Source organism: Neospora caninum, chromosome XII (assembly GCF_000208865.1).
Source record: "Neospora caninum Liverpool complete genome, chromosome XII".
NCBI classification, from domain to species: Eukaryota; Apicomplexa; class Conoidasida; order Eucoccidiorida; family Sarcocystidae; genus Neospora; species Neospora caninum.
Window position 1 is genome coordinate 6,291,146 of NC_018398.1, and position 18,582 is coordinate 6,309,727.

The 18,582-nt window shown below is 55.7% G+C and overlaps 3 protein-coding genes across 3 annotated transcripts; 1 reads left to right on the top strand and 2 right to left on the bottom strand.

Annotated features, from left to right (window-relative positions):
* Positions 1–624: 624 nt before the first annotated feature.
* Positions 625–6,860, bottom strand: NCLIV_068470 (hypothetical protein; the record flags this gene model as incomplete). The annotated part of the gene is made up of 6 exons (XM_003886399.1): positions 625–961; positions 1,293–2,347; positions 3,059–3,400; positions 4,177–4,859; positions 5,250–6,169; positions 6,268–6,860. The coding sequence occupies 6 exons, from the start codon at positions 6,858–6,860 to the stop codon at positions 625–627; spliced, it is 3,930 nt and encodes a 1,309-aa protein (XP_003886448.1).
* Positions 6,861–12,285: 5,425 nt separating this feature from the next.
* On the top strand, positions 12,286–13,158 carry NCLIV_068480 (conserved hypothetical protein; the record flags this gene model as incomplete). Its single annotated transcript, XM_003886400.1, has 1 exon — positions 12,286–13,158. One exon carries the CDS (start codon positions 12,286–12,288, stop codon positions 13,156–13,158), a length of 873 nt encoding a protein of 290 aa, XP_003886449.1.
* Positions 13,159–15,392: 2,234 nt separating this feature from the next.
* Positions 15,393–17,632, bottom strand: NCLIV_068490 (conserved hypothetical protein; the record flags this gene model as incomplete). Its single annotated transcript, XM_003886401.1, has 2 exons — positions 15,393–15,853; positions 16,066–17,632. 2 exons carry the CDS (start codon positions 17,630–17,632, stop codon positions 15,393–15,395), a joined length of 2,028 nt encoding a protein of 675 aa, XP_003886450.1.
* Between the last annotated feature and the right edge of the window lie 950 nt (positions 17,633–18,582).

An 18,582-nucleotide genomic window follows, 5' to 3' on the forward strand; every position in this document is an offset into this window, starting at 1 on the left:
CATTTGGGCAGTATTCGGCCATCCTCTGAACAGAAGATAGTCAGTATCCGGGAATGCTAAGAGCAATGATATCTGTTGTCATTGGTTTGGGGCAAACGCGGGGGAATAGTAAGCGAAAGTGCAGTGCGGTTGATGACAATCCGGGAGAAACAGAGTTCTGATGTATGCGCATAGCGCGGTAATATCAAATCCGTAGACTCGGCATTGAACCCCATAGGACTGCTAGTATCGATCGAGACGGAGGGCAAACTGCAGAGAACTCGACAGGGTCAACTCGGTGGCCGTGGTGCTAACGGGAGAACACATGGGTGCTCGCCCGAGCTGTCTGTCTAGTGCTATTGTTGGTTGCTGTTTCTTAACGTTTTGTGTACTGCTTCACGGAGTGTGTGCTTCCCCTTTTCTGCTCTCCTTTGTCGCTGTAGCACACTTAAGTTCCCTTACAAACGCGTGCTAAGATTGAAAACAGAATGCCCCCGGAGTTACAGGGAGAGTCCTGTACTCGTTAGGATAGCCCAGCGGCCTCACTGATGTTAATTTCTTCTAGACAAGGAATGCCTTAAAAAGAGATATCTACGCCAGGTGTCAAGCTCGTTTTTCTCCAGTCAACGAGACATGTGCATCGCTCTACCCTTCCTCTTCTTGAGATAACGCCTCAATCGCTGCAACCCCTGTAAGCCAATACAGACGATACGGGAGGCTCCTCGACGTCCCTTCCCCTTTCCCGTCGGTCTCTCCGTGAACGTCGTCCGCAATGGACTCAACAATCTCTTCTCCGCAGATCACCTCCTCTGCAATGAGTGTGTCTAGGGCAGCGTGGAGTCTCCGCCGCCACACATCGGCACACGCAACACGCGGACAAGGAAACCTAGAGTTTCTCTCTCGGTCAAGTTGTCCTGCGAGTGAGTCTCTTCGGGTTGCCTCTTCTTCCAGCAGCCTCTGCCCTACGTGCTCCTCGATGTACCTGAGGTAACCAGCAAGAAAACGCGACATAAAGAATAATCGGACGACAGGAAAACAGACACCGATGGGAAGAGACGAAGCGCACGCGAACAGACACCTAACCTGGCGCGCAGAAGGCTGGCAAAAATGAGCAGCTGGCGGCTGAAACGGCGACTTGCACTCGCATGAAATCGCTCACAAAACACGGGTGTACGGACGCGACGAAACGTTATTCAGCGGGAACCCGAGCAGGTTCGGAAGATTACACACGAGCTGACAGGAAACAGATTTCGAACCGGGAAGTAGAGCAAAGAAGGCCACGATGGAGCAGGCAGTGACACGGAAATGCGTACCAGTCAACTAGATACCCAGAGTGAATCCTGTCTTGTTCGTTGAGACCATGAAGGAGCTGAGCAAGCATGGTTTCTACTGCCGCCTCCACTTGCTCGTCGGTGACTAAATTCTCGTCATCTCTCTCTTTTTGTTCGCGTTCTTGCTGCGTCGGCGACGCCGGCGCGGTTGGTCTCAGGTCCCTGGCCTCACGCGCAGCCCCGTCGAGTGTGGAGCTTCTTTCCTGCTGACGACCGGTCGAAGCGGACGCAGGGGATAGGCTTCCACAAGAAGGCGAGGAAAAAGAGGAAGACGGACGGCGAGGCGTGCGTCGTTTGCCGGCTTCTCCCCTTGGAGTCGAAGCAACCGAAGGTGTGCTCCCCTGACGCCCTCTTTTCAGGCTCTCAGAGATACACGCTTCAAGGTCGTCCTCGGCCTCGATCTCGACGACAATGTCTTCGTCTGATTCAGACAACAGATGTTGCCTTACGAGTTCTCGCTTCAGCGGCCTCTTCCTCTCCTCCCGCTTCACCGCCATGTCTCGGGGAACCCTAGCCGCGCCTGACGCGTCAAAGTCTCCCGAGTGACGAACGTCGGGCCTACCCGGGAAAGAATTCGAGAGCTGCCCCGAGCGAACGACCGAACACGTCACCTGTCTCTCCCTTCTCTCTTTTCTCTCCGCATTGCCTTTCCACTCAACGGCTGGCCCCCCCCCCGAATGCTCAGAGCTGCACGCTCTGGAAGGCTCTTTTGAGGCTCCGCGGTCGCCAGAGAAAACGCGTCTGCCGGTCGCGGCGTCTCTTCTGACCTCCGCAGGACGGGCGAGCCGTCGTCCACGACGCTCTGCCGCGCCTTCGGTCTCCTCGCGCTCCTCTTTCACTGCACACGTTTCCACCCTCAACTCCTCGCCTTCTGCCGCCGTGCGCCCCACACTCGCGGACTTCTTGCAAGCGTCGGCCCCCAAAGAATTCTCACCCTGGTCAGGCGGAAAGTCCGAAAACGAAGGCGGCGGCACACCGGCACGGGCTGAAGTGGAAGGAGCAAGAGGCGCGTGAGTCGTGTTCTCGGCCGTCTCGGTCTGCACAGACAGTAAACCGTAATGCGAGAGAACGAGAAATGCGTAACGCAGACGAACGCGGTGGAAAGCAAAGAACGGAGTAGGTGATGCTGAAACACAGTTTGCGCCGAAACGCTCTCGACATGACTTCTGCTTCCGTCGCTTTCGAAGGACGCGAAGCAAGGAGACCCGAAGCAAGGAGACGCGAAGGGACAGAGAGTCCAGGACACGAATCTATCGGAGACCACTTGAGGGAGACGCTTGGACGTCTTGGCGAGCATGCATGCATGGTATTTCCAGCCCCTTGAACCACGAAGCACACAGCAGCTGCATCCGTGAGGTGAGAATGCTGTCTGAAACGTGAGCTCATCGGGGGTAGCACGGAGTCGTAGCATCGCTCTTCAGAGAATACTGGAGGCGTACAGGGAAGCGGGATGAAATGCCGTATCGTGCAAACATTCGGGCGTTTTGCCGGGTCCTACCGCTGAGGTCTCTTCGGTCTACCCCGCCGGGGATCTACTGTTTCTCACTGGATGTATTTGTGCGAATATGCAGGGAAAAAAGAGAGACGAACGAAGGAGCACGGCACCGGGCGGGTGTAGCTCAGGGCTGAAATGGAGCTTGCCCGGAATCACACACACTTCCCGAGTTGTACCCGACTCAGCTGTGTAGAGCCGTCTTCTAAAAACGTCTTCTCAACTTCTCTCCGTCTCCACGCACGCCTTATCTTACCTTGAGGTGTATGTAAACCGGAGGAAAGACCTGCGACCGGCCTTCTTCTCTGTTGAGCATCTGGTAATCGGTGGGACTTTGATCTAAACCGATAAATCCCTTCGCATGCAGCAACAGGGCGTCTCGGAACGCCCGTGCAGCGGTCAGTCGGCTGTGGCCTGCAACCACCGCTTGAAGCGACACGCGCGGCGCTCCCCGTTCCTCCCTTGATAAACGTTTCTCTTCACTCTCGCCGCGCTTTGAGCCCAAAAGGGAAGGAGAGAATGAAGCAGACGTGTAGCGTGCAGAGGGATCCCGCGTCGACGCGCCAGCAGAAGCGCGATGCTTCACTGCAGCCAGGAGCTGAGAAGAAACGCGCGAGACACAACGCCAAACCCTCAAAGCGGGTTGCGCCTTCTACAGGACGAAACGGCGCATACAAACACTTGCATACATCCTTGTATAAACGCGTGCGTGTATGCATGAACAAATGTCCCGTATACAAACACCCCGACGCATATGAAGGAGTTCAAATAGAAATACTCCTCACCATGTGTACATATGTGTGCATTTATGTGATCGACAGCGGGAGAGAGAAAGAAACACGAGAGGCAGAATGTGGAGCAGTGTCAGACCACGACGGGGGTTTCGCGAGCAAAATGTGACATCGCCTCCAGAGACCCTGTGTGACTTACGCATTCGTCAAGGATGCTGAGGAAACGCATGTCCGCGTGTAATCTACAGATAGTCCCACCTCTCGATATCACGTTGCATTCGGAATCAGGCAACGCCCTCCCCTTCCGCGCCCCTCACCGCGGTAGATAAAAGGACGAGCAATTTCGGATAGAGAGCTATTTCTCTCACATATCACCTTAGTTATGGCGGCGCCTCGCCAGGACAGAAGAATATGCAAATAAATGCTCCCACGCTGTCCCTCTCTTCGATCCACGTATCTACCTCCACAATCACCTAGATCATATATATATATATATATATATATATATATATACATATTATATATATATACTTATATATATATATATATATATATTATATAAATACATATATAGATAGAAATAGCTGCTTGTACAGGCGGGTGAAGTTTTGTAGTCCGGATCCTTTTTCTGTTTTTGACTTACACGCCAGGCAGAAGGCCCCAGTTCGTTTTCTTTTTCCGTTTGTTGTAGCGCGAGAGTCGTCTCGTCTCGGTCCCCGCTGTCTCCTTGTGTGCGTGTGTGGCCTCCGTCCATTGCAATCGACCTGTAACTATCTGCATCCGGGGCTTCGAAGAAATTGTGTCTGAGGAAATCGTCTGAAAACGGGTCTTCGTCGCGAAATTCGGAGAACCGACCTCTCCTCACCTCTGCGCTGTCTCTGCGCGTTGCCAGCATCCCTCCACGTTCGCTGCGTTCGTCTCTCGCTCCTCGCTCTCTTCCGTCTTTTCCCTCCTCTGCGCCTGCAGCTGCACGTCTACTCTCCGCATACGAGGGAGAACAGAGGAAGTTCGCGTCCAGAGAAGACACCCGCGTTTTAGACTCCAGCGGAACGCGCCGTCCCCCATGGTTCTGTCGAGCCTCTTCTCCAGTCATTTCTGTGCTGATTCGAAAACCGCGATTCGACGCCCAGCCGCTGGCGGCAGCCGCACGTTCTGACCGAGTTTGCCACGTGGCAATGTCCCAGGAAAGCGTAAGAGCGCCACGTTTTGCGCGTACGCACGCCAGCAGTTCCGGCATCTGCGCTGGACTCGCGAACGAATTGAAGAGATGCCGCTGAAGAAGCAAGTCCCCCGCAAGGAAGCCTCCGTCGCGGGGGTCGAGACAGTCTACGAAGAGGGGACAGAAAAAGAGACGGGGACTCGGAATGACGGGGCCGGACGCGAGACACTGAACTCTGAAACGCGAACGCGCGCGAGAGGACTGGAGACAGACGGGAAACCGGAGGCTCCCCGGTGCGAGATGTCCCTTTCTTTGATGGGCGCTACAACCAACCCGTTTTCTCTCTCTCGAGTCGTATTTGTGTATGCGCACGTCCCCGCCGGGTCGACTACGTCCCGCCTGCTGAGGTCCCACTCCGGCTGTGCCTCTCTCGGGTGCTATCGTCTTTCTCTTTTCTCTATCTCGAATCAGGACACAAACATATCTCTGCATGTGTCGACACGAATACGGGAAACCCCTGAGTTCTCCTTTCTTGTACTTGTCTGGTTTCACCTTACCGTCTTCTTCGGCGCCATTGACTTTCTTGCTCGCCTTCCCGCCTGAGTCGCCTTGACCTGTCGTCGCGAGTTTTTCTGCCCACTCTGTCTCTTCCCTTCGTTTCTTCAGTTCTTCCTCGAAGTGCAGAGCGCAGCATGCTGTGTGCCACGTCGCTGGGTGGAGCGACTTTTGGCGCGAATGGAGGAAGACGGATTTTTCTCTCTCCTCGGCGTCTTCTCGGATTCGCTCCGCCTGCTTGGCTGCCGCACTCAGGAGATCCGCGTCGAGGGATGTCCTCCACTCCGACTCTCTGGCGCCTCTCCCTTTCCAGGTGAGGAACGCGAGCCTCTCTTCTCGGGCATCCCACGTCAGGCGCAGTGCTTGCTTCTCGCCCTTGAGTCGCTTCCTGGCCGCGCGGTCTTGTTCTCCCTCGTCTCTCTCTTCTCTCCCACCGGTCTCCCACGGGAGGGCGAGCAGCGAGGACGCGTCCCGGGCCACCCTCGCCTCCGCGAGTTCGGTGTCTCGCCCCTCCACCGGTCCGCCTCCGCTGTCTTCCTGAGGCAAGAAGAATCGGTCGTCGAAGAACGGATCGTCCAAGAGATGGTCTTTCCGGCTCCCGACGTCTTCGTCGTCTCGGAGAAACGCACTGACGGCGCCTCGGCCGCCCGAGCTCAAGACACTCAGGCGCGCGCTGCCTGCGCTGCGTCGGCCTTCGTCTGCCCCGTCTCTGCCGAGAGTGTCCTCGCCCCACGCGGAGACGAGCCGCCAGTCATGTAGGCCAAGGCGGTCGGGCGTCCCTTTCCCCCCCAAGCTCGTCCGAGACAGCGACGAGAGGTGCGAAGAGAGCCGGTCGCTTTTTCTGCTGGCTTCGCTCTCGCCGCCCTGTCCATACAGGCCGCCGACGCCACGCGAGGGTCCACGGCGACGCCGATCGGGTACTCTTCGGTCGGGAGTTCGAGCCCAGAGTTCCAAATCTGCGAGTGCTTCCCCGAGAAAAGGGTGTCTCGCACCGGCGTGGAGACAGCGGTCTCCGGGTACCTGTTGAAGAGCGCTGCGGGGGGAAGGATGGAAGCCGAGGAAGTGGTGCGCAGGTGCTCAGCTGCCTCGTCGGCCTCGGCGTCTCTCGACGGCCACGGCGCGTGCTGGAGCAGCGGCGAGAAGGCTTCGCTCGACTTGGACAGCGACGGAGACTGCAGACCGAGAGAAGGACGCGCCCCATCGTCGCCCGGCAGATCCGAAAACGAGAGCGAGGACGTCGAACTGCGGCGCAAGGACCCGTACGTCGCGCTGTCTCGGGAGAGGGCGACCAGGTCTCCGCAGTTGTCGAAGGGGAACGAGGAAGAGAGGCCAGAGGTTCCATCTCCGAGAGCCGGCTGGCCAAAGCCGTCGCTGTCGGCCTTGAGGGGCGCGTGTGTGTCATCGAAGAAGGCGGACGCGTTTTTCTCCGGGTGCAAAAAAGAGAAGACGGGGGGACCGTCCGACGATGCCTCAGGCAACAGCGCGAGAGTCCAGGCGTCTCGACTGTCTTTGGAGCCGGGGATCAAACTCTTCTTTCGCTTTCGCCTGCGGAAAGCCGACTTCCTCGTCCCTGTGGACGCCAGAGCTTCGTAGTAAAGCTCCAGAGACAGCATTCCCTGTCCAACCGGCAGACGCGGCCGCAGCTGCCACGGCCCCGCACTCTGAGCGCCAGACGGTGGAAAAAGAGAAGGAGAAAACGGACGAGAAGATGGACGAAAAGACCGACGAGGTGGAGAAGAGGGAAGCGACGGATTGTCTCCCTGGAGTTGGAGCTCTGGAGCTTCAGCGCTTTGCAGTTTCAGACGGAGAAGTTTGAGGTCGCGCAGGAGCACATGCAGCTGTCTCACGTGCACTTCTGCGATGGTGGAGAGGAGACAGAAGAGAAGGAAGAGAGAAGGTGAGTTCGCAGTGTCTCCTGCCTTTGTGAGCTTTCCGCGTGTCCCTCGGTCTTTTACTCGTCTTGAAGCCGTCCCAGGATCCCGCAGGCCTCCACCAGGTTCAGCGAGACGAGGGCTTGACGCCTCAGGCGAACGCCGTGGAAAGCGAGAAGCGAGATCGGATGGAGCGCCGTGCCCCGCAGCGCGATTAAAAGGTCCCCTCTCATTCCCTCGAGTTTTATGTTTTTTCAGAACAGACAGGAACCAGAGCCAACGAGGAGGAAGGCGAAGAGACGTCAAGCGATTTCCGGTGCGCCCCTCTTTGAGGAGACCAGTCGCCTCTCCGCCGTCCTTCTGAGAGGCGGCACGGCGTGCCTCGACTGCTCTCATCTTCGCTCTCTTCGGCCCTTCTCAGAGACGCGGAGTCCCTTCTCGCCCTAACGGTCCTCAGATGTCCCTCCCTGGGGGAAAAAGAGACAGAGAAGGGAGCGGAGGAAGGAGACGGAGACGCGTGGGCGGGCTGTCGCGGAGGCGGGCGACCAGGCGTGGTGGCGAGAGACTCATCGTTTCGTCCCCTCTTCCATGGAGAAAGGCGACATGAAAGGGATGCGGGGGACCAATGGGCCTGCTTCGACGCGGAGACAGGTGTCTCCAAAGAACTGCTCGACTGTCTCCTGGAGCCCGACGCGGTCGAACGGCCCGCGGGCACGCGCCCGCGGGAGAAGGGCGAAAGCGTGGCCACAGGCATGAAGAGAAAGAGCCAGAAGAGGCGAGAGGGGCGGAGAAGAAAGGATACTGGTGAAAAGAGAAACAAAGAGACAGCGACACGAAGAGAAGCGCAAAAAAGGGGGGGAGACACGACCCTGGTTCAGGACGGAGAAAGCTCTGCCAGCAACCGGGAAGAGCCAAAAGACGCCAGAGGTCTCATGGAGATCCGAGAGAAGATGCGTCGACAAGCGAAAAAAGGAACGTGGGGCAGTGACTTACAAGTACACACACCCTTTCACAGCCCTCGCGTAAGCGGCATTGTTCCGCGTTGGAGACGAACCAACCCGGCGTGCCGCCAAGAGAGGAAGACGAGAGAGACAGTATCCCTCAGAGCGACCTGTACAGCGATGAAGAAGAGACCAAATCGAGAAAGTTCAGGCGACAACTTGCTTCGAAACCTCACGACCGTCCGAAGGCAGCTTGATGCGCAGCGCGCACCAGGTTCATCAGCACTGCACGCCGCCAGTGTCAAAATTCTGCCCCTCTCTACACATTCATGTATGCGCGAAAACTGCGTATGTACAGTTACACGACATGGGTCTAAATTAATGCGTAACGCTTGTATCTACGCAGAAACACAGACATCTGCTTGGTTCCTATACGTCGGATGTGAACGCAAGAGATCTACCGGCTGCGATGGAAGAGTTCCCGAGAACTCTTGTGAAACCAGTCAATGCTGGAAGCACGCATGCGCGTGGACAGATTCGTGAATGTGAGGAAGTACAGGATTGTTTTGCATTTCGTCTCGCGTTTTCCCCGCGAGACGCCGAGGATGAAGGCCGGAATAACTTCGGACACAAATTCGCACCGCGGTAGACCGTCGCGGGGCGCCGCCTTCCCGGGAACCCGGCCGAGACGGAATTATGCCAAGGGTATTTTGACAAGAAAAGAAAAAGGGGTTGTTTCCCTTTTTTGTTTCTACAAAGAAGACACGGGCCGCGACACGCTTCGGGTCTCCATTCGTGGGGAGAGAAGACACGCACACAATCACGAGAGAAACGGCGTGCACACACACCGCCGGTCTTCGAGAGGAAAATGGAGATGGGAGCGAGACAGGGGGAAAAGTCTTGACAGCACTGCTCTCCAGCCAAGAAAGAGAAGAAAAGGAAGCAAGGGAAAGAGGGGAGCGTGTTCAATTATGGCCGGGCATTTTCTGGCATCCGCCAGCTGCGAAAAGTCGTCGCCGAGTGTCGAGTCAAGTGTGGCTGAGGTGTCTGTACAGCCGGCCATATACGTGCAAAGGAAGTCGGTGAAACGACAGTAGCCCGTTGTTTGCGAAACACGGGAGTTCCAGGGAGAAATAAACGAAGTCCAGGAACAGAGACAACTAATTCGGCGCGTTTTGCTCTTCCAGATACACGGGAGGAGGAAGCAAGGAAAACTTGCACGCCAGAATGGACGCGGAGGGGCTCATGCCGAAACCGCCTTAGACTCCACAACGCTTTACGCACCCATAGTCAGTCGAAAAAGAAGGTCCTCGTCTATCTTGTGGTAGATGTGTTTAAGGATTCTCGGAAAGAGGTTCGTATGTCGAGTCTCCCTGCGGAGAGGCGAGAGATACTCGGAATCTAGGATTACCTCTGAGATCTCGCGTACACCGCTCCACGGGAGTGTGTCTTGGTCGAAAATCGTACACTGTTTCGAAGGAAGAAATTCGAGGGTTCCCGGAAGGAGGGGACTCCACTTCAAGATTAGGGAACCTCTTATGAGCAACGTGATCAACTTCACCTGTCGGAAAAAAAACTCGGCCCTGGTGTCGTCATACAGGAATGTACGTAACACAGAAATTGATAGTGCAATAATACCTCATATTTACCTATATATTTGCATTCCTTCATATCCCGGAGCGTGGGATTTCCTCTTTTCGGTCTTTTTCGTGTTGGATTTTTCAAGCAGTGCGCAGAAGAGTTGATTGCTTCTGTTTTGTTTCGGAGGGAGAACTCAACGCGCGGACTGCCTAGGACCGCGAGGCTCTGCGGAACGCCGAGCGGCAGAAGCCCTAGGTGCATCGGAAGACACAAAAATCCAACGCATAATCAGTCGACTACATCCCCAGCCTATCATTTTGTGGATAAGCATCTTCGTGAGTCCGTATCAACTGCACGGCCACGTCGGGGGGGCGCTGCACGACCGAAGGCAAAAGTGCCGTTTCCATCTTGAAAGCGTCATACGATTGTGCTTCCTGGTAACTCAGGCGCTGGTGCAGCTCAACAAGGAGACATTGTAGATGTCCCCGGTGATACGCATGTATATGGACAAACCTATATGAACATTCGGGTTCGCAAAGATGTTGAATGGACTCTTTCCCCGTACAATGCTTTGTAGCGGAATCCTGAGTGTGCACTTCCTGCCTGGCGAGGCTGGGTGATGCGAGTTGGCAGGAGTCGGTGATTCAGGATTTTTCAACTAGATGTGGATCTACACCCCAGAACACACATTCAGTAGCATTGCTGATCCATGTACCACTTTGTTGCGGTTAGCACGGTAACTAATAGGCACAGTTGTTCAAAACAAAGGCACCTCTTCCGGGCCAAACACTGCTACGTCTTAGGAAGCACCATGATTAGAAAGGAGGTTTTCGTCAAGAAACACCTTTCGCTTCTAATTGCTTCCCGGAATTGGTAGGAACTAGAACTGTAGTACGGGTGCCGTTGTCGACTCTCTCGCTTTGCTCTTCGGGAGACGGGGTTGCAGAGTTAAGTTTAGAGAGTAACGGACTCTACAGATGTAGTGAACTGTGAAGCTGTACCGTCAGTGTACATTTCGGACGCACGTGAGTTTCCAGCTCCTCTTCTGGCGCCGGCCCTGCGCCAGCATCTACACATCCATGCTCTAACAGATCCTGTCGATTGGACGTTGTTGCGCGAACACGGGGAATGTTCATCACTGCGGTCCCCCAAGTCGTGCGGAAGCCCCGTGGAAGCACCCATAACTCTTCAGAGGCGTTCCACTTGAGCTCCATCTGTGAGCTTGACGTGTGGAGCCTCGCAAGTAGTTTCTCCCCCGAAGATTCTCGTGTGAGAACGGGTGTCTACACGCATTGGTTCGCGTGCATCTATGCGCTCAAGTATGCGTACAGATATGAAGTTTCTGTAAGTATATATGCCTGCAGATGCACGAGTCTTCTTCAAGCTTTTTGCCTGGAAAGGCAGTCATACACCGGTTACGACACATCCACCCGTTGTGCAGTGTTGCCCTTATGTAGGACTCTGTTTCGCGTGTATCTGAGAATGGTGCGTGTACGACTCCTTCACCAAAGGTTCTGCCCCCAAAGAACGAGCTCGCCTCCCCTTTCACCGCCCCTTTCTACGCACGACAGGCGGGACATAAGTAAGAACACGGTGAAGATCTCGCAGCACCAAGGCACGAGAGAAGACTGGAGAAGGGCATTTCGCACCGACGGGCAGCATCGGACGGAGATCTCTGCAAGAGCGGAGAGCAAAAGTTTTCTTTAAGAACGACGTGGGCGCCCCCATTGACTGTGGTCCACAATTACATATCCACACCATTTTTTTACGAGACAGAACCGTATCTCGTGTGGTCAAACTGGACAGTGGCACGTCCCTTACTCTTTTCCCCCAGGTGCTCTGTGTCCTGGGGGCCGACGGATTCCCGAACTAGGTACGTTGCTGGGAGCACTGACAGCTCACAAAGCTGCATCTAATACACTACGTCTCCTCGTTACAAGCTCCAAATTTCCCTGCTTAATGGTTCTTGCCCTTCACTTCCGTATCGACTTGTGTTTCTAGCGTGGAAATCACCGTGATGCTTTCACTTTTTTCGGTGAGACTGTCTAGTCCACTCTCTCGAGTGCCTGTACAGCTACGTGCCGCCCCAGAGCAGAGGTTACGCCATCGGATCTACTCGCGGGGTTCGACCGGGTACAAGGCGCCGCCTGGGCAACATCGTCTGGAAAGCTCTGCATCTGCAGATGGTGACGCACCCCCCGTGTTTCTCGTGGGGAAGTTCGAGCGAGCCTGGCAGACAGGTACCGCGGGATAGCCGCGCGCGCGCGCACCTGCCGTGGGAGGACGGGCGTTCTGTGGAGGGAAACACTGCGCACGCGACCGGATAAACCACACCCGGATTCCACAACATATGGGGGTGGATCCTGGGCGTCCCATGACCCGGTTTCCGCAGGAGGCGCGCCGGTCCGACTTAGCTTGTCTCCACTCTCTCCCCGCGTCTGCTCTGCTTTCTGGGGTGTCTCCGTCGGGGATTCGCGCCGAGATGCAGAATCGTCGATGTCGCAGGGGACCTTCAGTTCTACGTACCTCTGTGGGTTAAATTTCTTTTCGCCTCTTTTTATGGGAAGAACTTTGTCGGGACGTTGCTTCCAAGCACAGGCATCTCCCTCCTCCGTCCGGAAAACGTCTTATTTTCTGCCTTCAAGATGGCCAAGATTGCACGCCTGTCAGACGGCCGCCGAGCCCTCATCCGGCCCCTCGCAGCGACTGTCGGGGTTTTCCTCCTCTCCCCTGCGAGCCTGACTGAGTTGCTTTTCGGGCAAGAAGCGATGAACGGAGTTGTCTCAGTGTCTGCATCTGGTGTCGACGCGGAAATTCCGCCCCTGGGGGCGGAAGCCAGTGACGACGCGGCGGCGGGCTCAGCAGATAACCTGGAAGAGGGGGAAGCTGAGGCGCCCGCGGGATCCCTCGAAGACGTCTTTCAGAACCCCGATGACATCTCCGATTTCTCTTCCCTTTTCGGCGGCGAGAATGGACTGGTGACTCTCAATGAACTGTTCAGCGAAGCCGGGGGGGGGCCGGGACTCGAAGAAGCCCTGAAGCTTATAGGCGGCGGTGACGCTGATGCACCCAAGCAGCTGGAGGCGCCGGAAGTTGCGGAACTGGCCGAAGAGGTTGCGAACATGGCAGATGGTGCCGTCACGGAGAACAGCCAGGCTCTCGACGCGGAGGGCGGTGACGCTCTCGGCGGGGATATCGCTGAGGCTGCCGGCGCAGCGAACGTTGAGGACCAGATCGAGCAAGAACTCGCCGCCACGGACGACCTTGCGAATGTACTGGACAGTCTCGACGAAGTCGCTGAAGTGCAGGAGGAAGCGAACGACACAGAGACCGATCAGTCGATGCAGTCCAGTCACGCGCGAGCCGGTTCAAAAATGGGATTGCTCAAGAAGGTGGCCGCTGTTGTCCTCTCTCTCCTCGCTGGGACAAGTGCAGCGTACTTTGGCCACAGGGCCCTCAGAAGACGTCAACCCGCCCAACCTGCCCCTGAACCCCCAGCTCCTGCAGCCACCCCGTAGAAAACGGGTTTTTCGCTCAAGAGGTCTGTTGGCTGGGCAAGTGCTGCCGATATGGATAACCGTAAATCTCGGGTTTTTTACGCAGCGCGCCCTTTTTGGGGTGTTTGCGGCAAAATGCCGCGCTGTATTCCATCGCGTCTACTCCGACAGTGGTTGGAGAGTCAAAGCGGCGCGTGCTGGATGCTGCCGGGGCGTTGCCAAAAAGTGGACGTTTTGTGGAGCCGGCGCAATATCGCCAGCCCGGCTACCAGTCGTGAAATGAATTAGCTCAAACACCGAGCGACCGATGCTCAAGAAGGTGAACACATGTTTTGGCAGCCTGTCTTCGCTTAAAGCGGGCACATCGTACAGAGCTGAACCGGGAGTGCAAGACGGCCGATGTCAAACACGTTTCGCAGTATCTCCTGCGCCCAATCCCTCGGTTTTCGACACAACGCAAACGTCTAGTGTGGGCGTTGCGGAGAAACGTACCAGCTATAAGATGCTCAAGTGCGCGCACTATATATCCAGTGGAAAGTGGGAACTTTTTTTCTTCATTTTATGTTTGCAAAGTAGGACGGCTTCGCCGAATGATCGTCACCGTCAACAAACTGTGTACATCGGGATGAATGAAACGCGATATGTCCGTTGTTCAGTTCAAAGATGTTTTCCTCGGCATTCCACTGTGGGCGCAGGTCCGTACTCCGCGTAGCGCGCTGTTGTGGTGTGAAACGGGATAGACCAGTTCAGACTCCGTTGCCGTGTGGGGTCATTGTTCGGCGGACTTGCAACGCGTTTTCCAACCGATATCGGCAGTGTGCCCGACGGATCCTACAGCACCTTCGTTCCAGATTCTAAGCCACATATATATATATATATATAGCGACAGTTGCAGTGTACAAGACATTCTCTGAGGTGTGACGGCCATAGCGTCGCGCCTGTATCGCTACTTTACTCTTGCTTGGCTGGCGCCCAGCGATGGTCTTTACGCCGAAGATTGAACTCTAGAGTGACAAACCGTCATGCGTGGAAAGCTTTCCCTTTCGCGCCTGCAAGCGCAAAAGTGGCGAAGGCTAGCGCTCCACGTGCACGATTCCCCAGGACGTCGACTTTCGGTTCACACACTGAACGCCCAGATTAGACACCGCAGGCTGCGTGCGTGCTTACTCAAAGCGGCGGTTTCGAACTCAAAACCAGTCAAAAGGAGGCAAGGGCAATTCAAGAATAGGGGATCTCAGCTACAGATACCCGACAGAACCAGAGAGTCCGTAAGCGGAAAGACGCGTGAGTCTGTGTGGTTTTGGCAGGCGCCACATCAACTTTTTGTTTCCACATCATTTGATCACATAAGAACAAGCATTGTCGCCATCTGTGCTCGCGAGTGGACGATCACCTCTCGGGCTTCCATGCCGAATCCGCTGCGGTCGCGGCCGAGTCACTCAACACCGACAGTTTGCTGTCGTGTTCAGTCTTCACCCATCACTATGAACCTTCCGGAGGGTGAAAAAACCGACTGGAAACAAACTCTCTTCCCCTCAATAGCGAAACGGGAAAACTTCTGGGTAACGACAGTTTTTGTATAGTAGCAAACACCGGAGACGACGCAGAACGAGTGGACTAAAGACCGAATGACTTTCCACGCAATTCGGGTGCCGACGTATGTACTGCGTCATTGCTTCCATATATAGAGAGAGACATTACGAATATATATATATATATACATGTATATATATGTATTACATATATATATATATATATAGGCTTTTACGGTGTGTACAAGTTGTTGGACTCGTCAAGTCCGTTTAAGGTTGAATGGCTTATTCGGGGGGATTTTCCGGGCGCGACGAGTTCAACTGGTCGAGGGCCGCTAAACAAGAAGCAGCCGCCTACAAATGAAATACCAGAGACTTCAGATGCAGACAACGACAAAACGGAGGTACCTGCACGGTATGTGGAAACTGGATAAACTCGCAACTCCGTGAACGGTTCTAGAAACCGACATAGTTTCATTCTTTAGCCGTTGAGAACAAACGACTGTCAGGAAAAAATCTACACTCAACTGTTCACCCATTCGCCGGCCAGCCTGTCCACGCACTGTCAGTCCGCTGACGAGGCTGTCTCCTGGTGAAAAGGTCGACGTATCCTACTGATTTTCACCCGTACATATATAATATCGATTCCTGTGAGTCCTACTCCTGTCATTTGGGACGGGAAAGCCGCGATTTCATGCCGCAAGGCACGAAACACAAATTTCCTCAGATCGCGTTCTCTTCCACTCCCCAGTGTCCATAATCCATACACTCGCGTATGCCTCTCTGATTCACATACACGCATATCGGCGCTACAGGCATCAGCGCCGTCGCGCCTTGCGCAGTGTTTCTGGAACAAGCCTCCTGTTCACCGGCTCGCGCGTTTCCACCCTCCTCACTTTGCGCCTCTTCGGTTTCCGCGCCTACGGCACTGAACAGGGTCGGCGCTTTGAAGACGACAATCTCTCTCGTAGAGATCGCCTGTCTCGTCCCCGCGAGAGAGCGGTCGAGGGAATCCGAGCGTTTCCTCACTGGAGAGGCAGAAATGTGCGCGTGCGCACCCTGGCCCGACGGCCAGCGGAGACCGAGACTGTACAACGGGATCTGCTGCCAAGCCGGTCCCAGAGAGGGGGTGAACGTTTGCGAAGACAGCTGGCCTGCTCCGAGGAAACTCGCAGTGGAGGCGTCTGCCAAAGGAGACAAGGAGACATCGACACAGACTCAAGATATGCCTTTTCCGCCTGTTCAAGCGTTACCCGCTTGCCTGCCTGCTTCCCCTTTGTGCTTCCGTCCTTCGCTCGCGACTGGCCGGTCGACTGGTTCGCCCTTTTCTGGGTGTCGCTCGCGTCCTTTCGTTTCCAGTGTCTCGTCTGTAGCCTTCCTCTCTTTTTCCGCTCACCTCTGCCATGCGGCGCGAAAACCGCCTTGGACGTTGTCAGCTGATTTGTCACGACGACGGCCAGCACGAAGCGCGAGGCGAGAAGCGTTAGGAGATTTGCGCTCTGAATCAGAGAGGCCGTGCACTCGACTGCGGAGTGGAAGAACGCGGGGTGGTAGAGCGAGCTCAAGGAATCAATCACGATCAAACCGTACGTCTCTCGATGTCTCTTCATAGGCCTCGAAGGCGCGGAAACACGCGCTCCACCGGCAGCCTTAGGAACAGCGTCGCTGTGGCGCCCCGCCCTGACGCCATCCCCTCCTTCCTGCTCTGTCTCTTCGTTCGCTTCATCTCGTCCGTCTTTGGCGAGTTGCGCCTCGCCTTTGCGATGCTCGTTTTCATTCGTCAAGACACACAAGACGTGTTGCAGGACGGCGAGAAGCTCTTTGTGGTCAAAGATGCGAACCACATCGATTCGCCTCGAGAGCTCCCGGATGTCGCGCTCCTCTCTCTCCATTCGTTTCTCCTCGTCCTCAACTCTCGTGCCTTCCCACTCGCGCTCAGAAGGCCGCAGGAGGCCCTGTGTTCTGGCCTGAGTCGTGGACGTTCTGCAGGAACCGCGCAGAAGAGACGACCCTTCGGCTTTCTCAGCTTCTCGCGCGCTCTCTGTCGGCCGCGCTTTCTCCTCGCTCAATTGCGTGCACGGCGAAGATTCGCGCCGCTCGCTGCTGTGAAAAAGCTCGCCGACGAGGGAAGCGACGATTTGTTGAACCCGCTCTGGACAGCCTCCGCCCTCGGAGTCGAGGAAGAGTGCGCGTCTCCTACGTCTGCCTGCCTCTTGAGAAAACGTCTGCTTCTCGCTGCTTGCAGAAACAGCCGAACCGGAGAGAGCTGTAAGTACATGCCGGCGTGCCTCGTTGGCGAGCGCATGCGTCGCCTGCCTGTCGGAGCGTCTCTCCTCTCGGGAAGAACCGGCCTGTGGCAAACAGCTCGTCGTCATGGCGCCTGCCGGAGAAGGACCAGAAGATGAAGAGGACGAAGCGAGAGAAGAGGAAAAATGGCAGCCGACAGAGGGTTCGGCTGCGGTCTGTCTCCGTCTTTTTGCGCGATCGGATTCTCCGCCCACCTCTGCGGTCTCCCTGCTTGCTCTGCGGGCGGACCGGGCCCCGCAGGCAGCGGCTCCTTCGTGCTCGCTTCCGCCGGCGGGCGAGAAGTCCGAAGCAAAACGGAGACAGCCTGCATGCAGGGACGGCGGCAGGCGCTGCGGAGAGAAGCCGGCGGCGAGACTCGCGGCAAGCTGCAGACACAGCGACGTCTTTCCGGCTCCCGGGGGACCGCAGATCTGTAGAATGCCCTCGCCGACCGGACAGCCGCCTTGGAGGAGGCGATCGAGCGAAGGGAGGAGAAACGGAATGCGGAGGTGCGTGGAGGGGGTCTCGCGCAGCGACGAATCACAGACCACAAATTTGCGTCCAAACGGCGCGCAAAGAGTCGAAGAAAAAGCTGAGGCAGCGGCGCAAGAAGATGAGCAAGAAGTGGAGGGAGAAGCCGGAGAAGGAGGAACAGGGAATCGGGTTCTGGCCGTCATTTCCTAAAGCGAGAAAGAGACGCGAGAAAAAAAACAAAGACAGGCCTTTGTCGCTCGCGGAACTACGATCCAGGGAAACTTCTCGCCCTGCCTTGCGCGACCACGGACACAGAACGGTGGCGCAGGACACACCGGCAAACATTTACATCTGCATGCATGTAAATATATATGCATATGTATGTTTAATTATGACAGAAACCACATGCCTGTGTGCAGACAGAGCGAGAGCGAGAACGATGGACAGCGGTAGGTCGCCGCACGTTGTGTAAGAATCAGTTTTCCGCGAGTAGAAGATGCAGGCTCTCGACGGAGAACGCCGCTCGCTGCTTAGGCGTATCAGGCGTGTTTTTGCGTGATACAATCGAGCTAAATCTGACCAAGTTTATGTTCATGCTGCATCGGCCGTTGTGTAAGCTTCCGCTGCACATCTACATTGGCCGCTCAGCAAAGAAGCCGTTCGAGCGTGGCTTTTCCCGAGAACAGAGACGGCGGCATCTCGCAAGACAAGGGAAACGGCAGCAAAACTGCATTCCAGCAAGGAAGCGGAAACGACCGCAAGCGAGCCAATTGGAGGAACTCAAGAACAGCTCAGAAGACTCAGTCGTCCCTCGTTGAGACTCGGAAAACTGTGCAGGGTTTAAATGGACCAGCGGTGTGTAGGGCGATGCGCCTCAAGAGTTCGAAAAAAGCCTTGTTCCAGTGGATGATTTCTCTTTGTTCTCTTCCTGAGAGGTCTCTCTGGCCCTTCTTTCTCCTCCGTCTCACTTTCCCCCGAAATAGAAGTGTGGAATCAAGCCTGTTTTTTTCTTTTTCTGCTACATGCATGCCCGCTTTTCTCACCGCAGACCCCCGGTGTGCAGAGGCGGACATGTCTTGTGGAGCATTTTGTCTCTTTTCTCTGCGAAAGAGGTGTTTGTTTTTGTCCCTGATTTTTTTCCGTCGTTCGTCTT